General features: G+C 37.5%; 1 protein-coding gene across 2 annotated transcripts in view; it reads left to right on the top strand.

Annotated features, from left to right (window-relative positions):
• Positions 1–11,925, top strand: part of NYAP2 (neuronal tyrosine-phosphorylated phosphoinositide-3-kinase adaptor 2) — a 176,886-nt gene extending 164,961 nt beyond the window's left edge. The window contains exons 8-9 of one of the 2 annotated variants that reach the window (XM_084640003.1): positions 3,826–3,927; positions 11,506–11,925. In XM_084640003.1, coding sequence (XP_084496129.1) covers positions 3,826–3,927; positions 11,506–11,733 — 330 coding nt within the window. In that variant the 3' untranslated portion in view covers positions 11,734–11,925. The remainder of the gene's footprint in view (positions 1–3,825; positions 3,928–11,505) is intronic. The other variant, XM_084640004.1, reaches the window with a different exon arrangement.
• The last annotated feature ends 467 nt before the right edge of the window (positions 11,926–12,392 follow it).

Below are 12,392 nucleotides of genomic sequence, written 5' to 3'. Positions count from 1 at the left end.
GCTGCAGATTGGGATCTGGGTCCCTCACTAAGTGTATGTGTCCGGCTGCCTTTTGCTGAGTGACTCATTGCTATATCAGACCCTTCCTAAACACAGGGGGGTGGGTCCTAAGAATGTAAGGGTCCTGCCTTAGACAACCCTTATTAACACATGGAATCTACTAATTCAAATGGGATTAGATGCATGAGTAAGGATTGTGTATGGGAGTAAAAGCTAAAGGCTCAGGCCCTTCTTATTCTTAATTACCAGGAAATAGATTAATTAAATTCAGAAAAGTTAAACATGTGTTTTCTTTATACTATCCTGCTTCTCTTCCAAGAGCTGAAATTCTGATATAGTTTTGTTTCTAGGCACTGCAATGTAAATGCTGTGTGGTAATAAAAAGTCTCTATCTCAATCAAATTCAGTAGTGTCTGGGTAGCCTGCCCCTTATCTCCCCTTTGGCGGCCCTAACACAATATTTCATTTCCCTCTCCATTTTCAGGGTTAACAAGAAGATGTATCACACCGTTTGCTTGAGCCCTGTGTTTATTTCTTAGTTCTGGGGAAAAGGCATAGACTAAGGTTTGGTTTTCCTGAGTGGCCTCAATGTGACTGTGGTGTATGTTTCTCTGCCACATAAATTAGATGTCATAAGACTACTTTATACATAACATTTGCTGTTCTATAATTCTTACTTTGCACATTTGTAATATTTGCAGTCCATGATGTGTTAAATAACACTATGTCAGGTAATACATTTCAAACCATTTGTTTAATAGCTAGATTAGCTTTCATAAGGAATAGTCATGCTTCTAAATAAGTTAATACCAGGTCAAGAAGATCTGTGGCACAAGAGTGCACTTAATGTATTTATTAGCATGAGAACTGAATGAAGGAATGTTAATTTATCATTCAAAAAGTTTGTTTTATTGAAAACTACAGTAACAGTCTGAGGGTAACTAGTTAATTTGACATTAAAGACCAAAGGAAAGCTAGTTGAGGATTACGTGCTATGTTTGCTTAGTATGAAGTAACTGTGATGGTTAGTAATTGGAAATCTGAATCATGAAACTGGAAGATTGAGATCAGATATGCTAAATGGTTTAAACATTGGTTAATTAAATTTGAGAATAAAGATTATTTGTATCTGACACAATCTACTGGAATTCCTGAAGTTCCAAGTACTTTTGTCTGCTCTTGTTGTTAACCCAGCATTTAAAGACAAGACTATGTAACTTACCCTATCTCTATTTTTGGTAGACCCATATTTTTGGTAAGATACAGTACATCAAGAGGTTTCTTTTTATGTTATATCAAATTATAAGTCAAGATTTACAGCAAATGCTACAGCAGTTGTTATAGGGACATTGTGTATCATTTCTGGTAATATCATTTGTATTTAAAATGAGTTTGCAGAGTTTTAGGACCATGGGATTTACCATAACAGAAAAGACTGTTGGTCTGTTTATTACCTGCCTGTATCAATGATCACAACCTGATACTTCAGAGGAAGGCAAACAACAAAGTACGTGGCCAATTGTGCAAAGTTGTACCTAGGCTAAAATTCCTTTAATCATGGTGGGCCTGATTCAAGCAAGATATTTAAGCTTTATTTAATATTTAATATTTATTTCATAACTTTAATCACATAATTATTCCCCCTGAAGTTGATAATATTTCTTATGTGCTTAAGTATCTTGCTGGATTAGGGCCTATATCATGATCTGAACAAGCCCTGAAGAATGATTCACATAATTTTACTATAAAATATCCCTGTAGCATAAACTTTGACATACACACATACTTTTTGTAGTGTTTGGGGGCGTAGGGGGAGAGACAAATAAAACTTCACAATATTTTTTCCATCATGATGTTAAAATTATGGCTGTGGCCTGGGGGAATCACCTCCAGAATGTACCAGAATGTACAAATCTGCTTAAAAATATATACCCTCTATCACCTAGGTACTAGAAACAAATAGACACCATTGTCATAGGTTTGTGCTTCATTGCCATAGCAGAAGGAGCTCAGGTTAAACTAGCAAATTTTTATTTGCAGATCTGTGCTAGCAACATTAAAGATTTTGGTTCATAAACGAAAACACCAAATAGATTCATGCTGGCTTGTATCCCAAGGGAAACACAGACAGCAAAGGATAAAAGCATTAAGAAAACGAGAATAAATGTTTTTTAAACTTCCAATGTGTATTCACATATGTTAATCAGACATATGCTGCTATCAAAATCTATATAACAACTGCTTAATATAGTCTATTCTTAGAGCTTTATTTGGTTCTTTTTAGCAGGCATCATCTCTTTTTCAGCTATTATGGCCCCACATCCCTCTATGTTTGGACTACACAAGTCAAACATCAATGGAGAGGTTATTCATTGTGCTTATTGGAAGGGAGCATTTGTGAATACTGGAGGCAAAGACTTTTCTCTGGTTATGCATAATGCAACCTTTGTATTTGTGACTGCTATATAAGCATGTGAATGCATAGGTAACACTGTAGCATGAACACTGATGTAACCAAGGGCTGGCTCAGAATGCTGTCTAGAAAAGATCAAATAGAGGTGCCTTCAGCTCCCGGGGGAAATTTATCACATGCTCTAGCCATTGTGCGGAGAGCACCTGCTTTCTCTGTTCACTTGGTGTGCTTTGTGCATCCCTGCATATATTGTCACTATTGAGTAACACTGTACTAATAACCAATTCATGTTTGAATATAACAACTGTGGAATAACTGATTAGCCAGTGCAGAGCTAAGCAGATGACTGCATATGCTGGCCCAAATTCTGCTCTCATTTATGTCGGTGTAAATCCAGAGTAACTCCATGGTAACTACTGGTAACAACATGTAACTACATGGTATTACTCTGGCTTTATACCTGCAGAAGTGTAAGTGGAATCTGATCCTCCCAATACAGGTGCCGTGCAGTGGTTTTAGTAGACTAGCCAAATTAAACCTTTACAACATAATATAAATGTTCAAAATATCTTTAAGAGACTTTGCTGAAACATTTGCTTTTATTAATATTTGTTTTAGCAAACCGCTGGTGACACCCTGGCCCAGTTGAAGTCAGTGGCCAAACTCTCATTGACTCCAGAAGGATCAGGATGTCACCTTATGTCTTTCTGAAACAGGATGGCTGCTGAGTTACTGCAGTGAGTGAATCCTGCTTGTGAATATAAGGTGAGGGAATCTGTGTTATGTCAAGCCAAGTGTGTCAGCTCAGAGAATGTGAAATAACTACTGCTCCATAGAATAGCCATATCCCACATGCACCAGTGGGACCCAGACAACATCAGAGGTCATGTGATTCCACACCCTTCCAAGTGGAAATACGTCAGTTGACAAGATGGCTGGAAAACAAGAGAAAGTGCCACCTAGATTCTCAGTGGGAAAGAGAGTGTGGAGACTGCCATGTCAGAACAGGCAAGTGGGGAGGGAGCAATGCTGAGCCCATTCTCACTTCCTCATAGAGGATGGTAAGTGGCTTTCAGTAAGCCTTTCTTCTTCACCTATTATTAGCCTGATGGAAACCAATAGCATGCTTCGCTGTATTGAAATCATTTGTTGCACTGTTCACAGACCATATTACATAGCTTTGTTGCTTTGTTTTCAGATGCTGAAGCCATTTCTAATCACTTCAAAACAATGTTGTGGTTGGTTTTTAATTTCATTCATTCTAAGATCACTTTGTATATCCTTACATTAAATGTTGGACTGTCATTTTTAGTATGGTATATGGTAATCATGAAGAAAAAGGGCATATCTGTACATGACATTCATGATCACATAAGCATTATTTGGTTTTCCCCATACTTCCGTAAATGAAGAGTCAGCCCCACTGCCCATCCAATAGGAGAGGGAAGAAAACCTCAAGGACCAGAAGAGAACAGCCTCTTCCTCAGCCTAATAACCTGTACAGTTACAGCAAAGTAAGTGTGATTATACAGTACTGGGGAAAAAATTATGGAAACACCCATTGAAGTATGGGCATGCCTTATTGGCTAGAGCTTCAAATACCACCTAATATTCCAACCATATTAAAAACAAACAAGCAAGCCTCCCAACAGCAAAGACTTCCCTGCTGAGAACATAAGAAAATGGAACATTACATAATCTAATCTGTTCTTCACAATGCCTTGATATGAGCATTAGTAAGAGATGCTCTATTTGGATCATGGAAAAAGTTCACACAGGATAAAAAAGGGTCCAAAGTATGAAATATACCATTGGTTGATAATGTTTGCAATTTTTCATCAAAATTTTAAATAATGAAAATAATGTCAACATTTTTGGCCTGGTTTGTGACTTGCTGTAGAGCTGGCTGTAAAATTTCAATAATTTTTTCATGAAAGTCAACAACAAAAATTAAACCAGATTTTCATGAAGTTTTTTTTTGCAAATTACATCCTATTTTTCAACCAGCTCTGAAAATATGATATGTAGGATGAAGCTAACCCCCGTGCAGAGAACCAGCATGAGCCTACCTTACGCATCATTTAATCCGTCGAAACAGAACTCATGTGGGACTTAGGGGGCACATAAGCCTTAGGGGTGAAATTCAACAACAGATATTACCTGAACAGACAAAGTTACTATGCCTAATAGAGAAACAGGTTCACAGACCTGATACCGAGCGTTTTTCATTTTATATGTTCAGTCCCGTCTTCCTTTCTCTCTCCCCCTCTCTTTCCTTCATGCTTTTGCTTTTGTTGGATATGGTTTGGTATGTACGTAACTTGAAGGTGTTTCCATATTTTTTCAGTTATGTATATGTATTTACTAACTACTAAAGAAGTGTTTGTTTAGTGTGTTAACACAATTTATGTCTTGTGTTATATGTTGAGTGTCCAGACTCTTGAAAGTCAGCAGAGAAGCATCTCATATTAAAATACAAGACTTTGTATCATTTACTGACAAAAGATATGGGGGAATAACTGTTTCTAATGGCTATAGCTAATGAGTGATGAGGGCTGTATCTAGCAGTAACTGCTTAATATTATTAGTCGGGATGTCAAAAATATTTCCTTCTGACCTTATTCCACGCATGCTTATTACTCCCTCTATCAAAACAAAATTAACCTGCTTAGTTTAACAAAGGAAAAGAATTGTTGCATTCATTGTACTTATTTTTCTTGATTTAAAAATCTTTTTGTTGTTGTAATTAATGCCATACACACCCTTACCTGCCTTTCTTATCCATCTATCTCATTTGTTTGTCTATCACTCTGGAATATAGGGCCCTGATCCTTAGTTGATGTGGGTGTAAGCAGCCGCTTAGGACTCAATGGAGCTATGCCCATTTATGATGGCTGAAGTTCTGCCCCAAGTACTTATATTCAGTCATCTCCCTGTCAAGAAATTCGTGGTTTCTAAGTGTGTTTGTAGTGCCCTGGTAATATTCTCATAATTCTTTCCTGACCTTGTAGCTTTGCCTTCTGACTCATGACTGTAAGTATTATCTGCTGCAGTAGAAGCTTCTAGGAGAACATTCCCTATTTTCCTTTAAAATTCTATTCTGCTTAGATTCTTATACCATGCCCATCACTCAGCTATCTGAGCACTTCCTTGAGTTAAGAATAAACAGTTAGCATTTTGCTTCCCTTCCTTCCTTTCTCTTTCAATAGCCTATATTTTAAAAAAAAACATATCTGTGATATGTAGCTTTGTAAGAAAGCAAGGTCAAACTATGAGTTTTGCATTTGTACTGGAAAGTATTGATGTTTGTGTCATCGTTAGTTCCTGTGGGAGTGAATTCCACAGTTTTAAACCCACCTTTTAGAAAGGCCTGTCTCCAGCTCATTAGAGTTTGTCCTGATGGAAACAGCTTTGTTATGAGGAATGGACTGCCAAGAGTGGTCAAAGTCCAGGAGAGTGAATGAAGCTTTTAGGCATCTTGAGCCCCTTGACCATTTAGAACCTTTAAAATAAGGAATGAGACACTCTGATGTGATGTTCTATCTAAAGGGAGGCAGTGGAGTGCAGAGGAAATGTGCTCATAGTATGCCATGATTCTGAGGAGGTGTATTCTGCACCAGTCAGAGTTTTTTCAGGGCTGATGCTTTCATGTCTAAAAACTTGCGTTGTAATAATCCAAGGAAGCATGCATGGTCAAAGCTAGGTGTCAACAGTAAGGTTGAGATGCAGTTTCCTAACCACTTGGAGGGGGTAGTATGGATTTCTCGCAGAATCAGGCATGTCCAATATTAGCGATGGCAGTGAGAAGTTGAAAAAAAAATTGGTCTGTGTTGATGCCTTGTGGGCACACATCTTTGACTGGCTGATGCATCACTCTGTTAGCAAGCTGGTTGAAGTGCTTCTTCTACTCGTCAGCATTACTTTCATCTCACTAGGATTTAATTTCTGCCTGCTCTTCCTACTCCATGTGCTACTCTAGCTAAACACTGAGATGGCTGGGTGACAGTGGTGTTATCATGGGGTGTGAACAGCAGAGTTATGTCATTGCCATATTGTTGACATGTAGGCGCAAAGGAAGCCTCAGAATTTCTCCTATTGGCTGCATGTGAATACTGAATAAGGCAGGAGTTCTACAGAATAGAATGGTGCTCCACAGGTGAAGGGGGTTTGGTGGCAGAGGTACAGTTGCTCATTACTGACCTTTGGATGCAGCATTGAGGAAAGATTCAAACCATTTCCCAATGCTACCCTAGAACACTGCGACCTTTCACAGGTAGGATATCAGTATTCTCTGCAGAGAGGTCCAAGAGTATAAATATCCATCCTATATTATTAATAGCAAGATATCCATCAGTCCAGTGAAGCCAGGATTTCTCCCTTCGTCACTAGGCAGGTCTTCATTATGAGTCTGAATACATTTGTTAAGGGTATTGGGCCTGTGGCTTCTCCCTTGCTTGGGAGGTGGAGCCAATCCTCCTCACACCCCACACAGCATGGCCACATAACGTCTAATTATTTAGGGCTCTCCTGAATTACAACTGTCTGATGTGTTTGAGGTGTAAAAATCCCTTCCATAATGCTGTTTTGGGGAGCCAAATCTCTCCCTCTCTTACTTGCTCCCCAATTCCATCTCTTTGATGTAATCACCTCCGTAGCTCATGACTAAGTTACAGACACCAAATAAAACAACAATACAATTTCTGTTCAAAATGAGGCACCCTGAAAGTTGCCTCCTGTATCAGCAAAGAGTTTTCCCGCATGTGATTTCTGCATTAACATGGATTTTTAAATTTCATTCTTCATCATGGCCCTGATCCGAAGTCCACTAGAATCAATGGAAAGCCTCCCATTGACTTTAAGAGCATTGGATCAGGCTCAATATCCTTAACAAATGCATTCAGATTCATAAGGAAGAACCTGCGTAGTGACAAAGGGAGAAATCCTGGCTTCATTGAAGTCAATGGGAGTTTTGCCATTGACTTAAATGGAGCCTGGATGTCACCCAAAGCTTTGCAGGGCTTATTAACCAAACTTTTTGACAGTTTGCTGCAGTTCTTTATGAAGATTAATGAATTATCATCTCCTCTGCATTCCATATCAGTGAGACAGAATTTTTCCACATTGCGAGTTTCTGTCAGGAAAAGAAAGAAAGGAAGACGTTTGTAAGAAAGGTATAAAACCTCTCCTCATCAAACTTCTCCCATGAATAATAGTTTTCCTTTTAATGTAACTCCATAGTTTTATAATTTAATTCGACAAAACAATATCATTAGAGTTTAAAATTGGGAAGTATGGTTTCTCTGAGCTGAAAAAAATTATATTATTATTTCCCTATTATAGCATTTTGCAAACATTAATGAAGTTAGTCTTGACAGCTTTGGGAGGTAAATACCAATACATTTTTACAAATGAGAAAACTGAGGCACTAAGGTTAGTTGATTTTCCAAGATCATCCAGAAATCTGATAACACAGCTAAAATGGAACCCACATCTCTTGGCTCACAGGCCTTTCTTTTTAACCACTAGACTGATTTCTTTTTCAAAACTTTCATGATAGTTTTCCCCCTTCAGAAATGTTATTTGGAGTTGAAGGTCCCAAGCTGAGATCCTCATTCTCCCATTTTCAAAAACCTTCATATGTGGCTTTTTTAATTTGCTATTTCAGGGCATTCTAAAAGGCATATGGTCATATAAGGAGCTGAACGTACTCCTGTATAAATTAATGGCAAAATTCCCATTGACTTCCATGGGTGCAGGATCAGGCCCTCAAAATGGACTGGCCTTTTTAAAATGTAATGTTTACATCTAAGGCCACATTTTCCAATTTTGCTCTGACAATGTTGTTCAGACAATCATTTGGGCACATGATTTCTCCCATACATTTTACTATTCACATACTTAAGCATCATGCTTAAATGTTGTGTGCATGCAAATTACCATGAATGGAGGCCCTCATAGAAATGATTATGTGCACAAAATTAGAGGCCTTATTTTGACAACTAGGCCCTAAATCAAGCTAAACCAGAATGCCATACCTCTCCATTTTTCTTCTTTCCTGCCCAGTTGTTTCAGATCTCTGTGACTTATTTTTAATATAAACAATGTTTTTATGTATAATATATATGTTCAGATGTGTATACACACACACACACACGTCTAATATTATCATATGATTATTTTATTATTGGTCATATGTTTTTGGTTGCGTAATGCAAGTTGTGCAATGTGTTTCTTTACAAAAGCCTTAAATGTGTTGCAAATATATGTTGGTTAAGGGATGACACAACTTGTGGTAAATGATCTTGCTTAAATAAAGGATACCGGTATGATTTAGATTTGTTTTAGAAAAGCTTACAGGCAGGTTTCTTTTGTCAAATAATGATGTAAGGCTGATTACAGAGGACACTAACTTTTCTTTCTTGGCTTTCATACACACATCATTTATCCTGGAGGAGAAACCTTTGCATGCTAAACATCAAAGAAGCTGAGTATCTCCTCTCAGGGAGTTAAGGGCATTCAGATATCTCATAGATTGGACATGAAGTAAATTGCTCTTTACGAACTATTCATCTAGCTCTAACCAATACAAAAGAATGTTGCATTCTCTGTACTTGAGTTTATTTTAGCTCAGTGATACAGGGAATTCCAGAGCTGTTTTGTGGCTGCTAATATGCAGACAAATTCTGGAATACCATTTCCATCTTTAGGGATTTGCAATTGGTGTTTTACTTTTTAGGATGTAAAGATTCAGCTTCAGTTCCTTCAAAGCATGTGAAAGTCTTAATCCATTAGAAAATATCGAACTAGGCAAACTCTAATAGAGCACAATGGGGCGAGTGTGTGGATGAAAACATGAATTAAATTTATTCTTGATAGTAATGGTATGTGCTGATGATGGCTTTCCAGTGCATTACAGCTGATGAGTATAGTATAAGGCATACATTTCATATTAGAACTTGCACTGTTCCCTTACTGGGTGGGTAAAAAAAAGGGTATTTCCGCATGCCTGTAAGTGAAATCCACTCTCAAGTGTCTGTTCGGTCAAACTCTGCCCAGATGCTGGTATGCGGTCATATATTTTGGATATTCTGTTTGACGAATTGTGTGCAGACTATGCGCCTGGCCTGCCACATTGAGGGATCCAACAAAAAAGAAGACACAACTGTGTATGTAATAAAATATTGCACTTGGACAGAGTGGCAAGGAAAACTCTTAGTCACACGGGTTCGGATCCAAAGTCCATTGAAGCCAATGGGAATCTCTCCACTGACTTCAACAAGCTTTAGATCAGGCCCAAAGCGCTCATAACAAGTCTAATAACTTTGTTGACTCACCATGACATCTGCCATATGGAGTCTGTCGTAAATGACACAACACGCCTAAAGTGAGAGCCAAACCCTCAAATAGAAATTGCAAAGCAGATGAGGCTCCTAGTTGACTTTTAACTTCATTCAGTTCAGGAAAGGTATGCTGTACATATGTTACCTGCATTATTCTAGGTTAGCAAGAATGTTCCATACCACATCTCATATCTAATCTGGTTTAGGATTACACTGTCATCAGCTCTTCCAAAAACAGTACTGCACAAAATCCTATCCTAAACGGAAGTCAAGGTGAAGAATTTGTTGTGTCAGTTTAAAGGAACATGGTTTTGTCTGAAAACCAGCATTGCAAGTAACAATACTCTTATTGAAAGTCATTTGTAAGCAAAATATATGGGTTTCTGTTTTTTTCAATTTGTCTATTTTGTGCGACTGAGATCACTGTGTGCATAATTAATATTTCTGCTAGGTCTGCCTGCTTGGTTACTCATTTTCTCCTGTTTTGTGAACTCAGGGGCAGGTGCAGTGCCAATTTTTTTTATTCTTTCTCTCTCCCTCTCTCTTTTTTACTGAGTAGATTTCAAATTAACAATTGCCCATTGATATCAATGGAAGGTTCTCCATTGACTTCAACAATGACCAGGGCCTTTGTGCTTTTCTAAACTGTTGTTTGCCATACCTGGAGGTGAAAGAATGCCCATAGATTATGTTTACCTGTATAAAGTTAATTGTAAACAAACATTTCTTGTGAAACTTAAAACGTATTCTCCATATTAGCTTACAGTATATACATTTTCACTACAAGTTCAGAAGAGCCATGAAAACTGTGCCTCCAAATTTAGCCTCACAGTTATACAAGAGCAACTGTGCGGTTAAAGGCATAGGCAAAATACACATCTTGACACACAAACCAGCACTTTTATATGCACATCAAGTTTGCTAAAAGCAGAGTTACCTGATCTGTGCACACAAGCAGATGTACAGCAAGGATATGCTCAAAATCCATTGATCCATTTACTGACACATTTGAAAGTTAGCTGTTTAGGCCCCAATCCAGTGATGCACTTCATACGATATTTATGAGTCGCCCCACTGAACTGATAAGAAGCTATTTCCCCTGACTTCAGCAGGATGACCCATATGCTTTTAACTAAGCAAATGCTTAACTGCTTTGCTGGATCAGGACCATAGTTTGCAATAGAGTGAATGAATGAAGATGTTCAGATTTAAAACAACTTTCTGCTTTTTTGTTAATGAAACACTTCAAAGAACAGCATAGGTTAAACCATCTGACCGGAATAGGATTCATTAAATCATACAAAAAATCCCAAACGTATTTAGCTTTATATTTATATTAACACCACAGTTCTAATGTGACAAATTGGATTTGGCAGGCATCATAAAACATGGTTTTGAGTGGATAGAATTTTTACCTTCAACACTGTAGGATATTGGTAAGATCCATGTGCCTTTTAAAGATCTATATTATTTAAAATCCAGAAATAAACAGCCGTCATTTGGCAAAAACAGTTACCTTATTAGCTTGCATTAGGCTTGCAATGTTAACAAGGATTATTTTTATTTTCCCTTTATGTCTTTGTCTAGTATATATAAGTAGATTTTTGTGTTTATTCCTTTTAGTGCATAAGGATTTTGTGTTCATAAAATCATGGATAATCCTTCACAAACATCATGGTAACCACAAGGAGCCAACACTCTAAATATAATCTATGGCTAAGCAGTTATTTGTATGCATTATTTTTTTGATAGGTGACATGTATGCAGTGGTTGCATGGGGACCATACAATGCTGGAAATGATTGAGAAAAAGCGTTGTTTGTGCAAAGAAATAAAGGCTCGACAGAAATCAGAGAAAGGACTTTGCAAACAGGACAGCATGCCCATTTTGCCGAGTTGGAAGAAGAACACTGGGACCAAGAAATACAGCCCTCCTCCTTATTCCAAACAACAAACTGTTTTCTGGGACACAGCGATATGACCAGACTGTTGCTGATGCCATCACCACAATGTTGTAAGATGCACAAGTAGCCTCCTTTCTTAATAAGGCAATGCCTGTGACATGAAACTTAATCTGCAGGTGACGAACTACTTAGTGAAAAACATACCAATGTGGTGCTCACCTGTCAATTTAAAGGAAAAGTATAGATTGCCAGCTGATTAAGGCATGCATATTTATTAAGGATTTTTTTGGATCCAGAAGATATTGAAATGTAAATATTTTGCCAATCTATTGAAAACACCTGAACTAATACACTGTTTAAAATATATAATTCAAAAATTTATGAAGAATTTTACTATATAATATAATTACTGTTATATTGTTTTATTAACTATTTTATATGTGGTATCCTAATGCTCTTTTTTGTTGTTGTCATTTTTAATGATCTTACCTGCCTAAATTTGGCCTCTGTACAAAAGCATGTGGTTGTACTTTTGTTTAACAAGTACAATGTACAAATCAACCTGGTGCTAGGGCTGTAGAAGTTCACTAGAGTCATATTCATTAGAGACATCCGTTGCTTTTGTTCTTCTGGGAAAGGTTTTGGCAGGAAGTAGTAAAAACTGTAAACAATGCAAATAAAAATGCTTAATTTGGATGTCCAAATTGCATTAAAAAAGAGTTGTTCTGCATCAGAT

Source organism: Lepidochelys olivacea (assembly GCF_965140295.1).
Source record: "Lepidochelys olivacea isolate rLepOli2 genome assembly, chromosome: 9".
Classification (NCBI taxonomy): Eukaryota; Metazoa; Chordata; order Testudines; family Cheloniidae; genus Lepidochelys; species Lepidochelys olivacea.
Note: the sequence above shows the minus strand (reverse complement) of the source record. Positions and strands in the feature narration are given on the sequence as shown.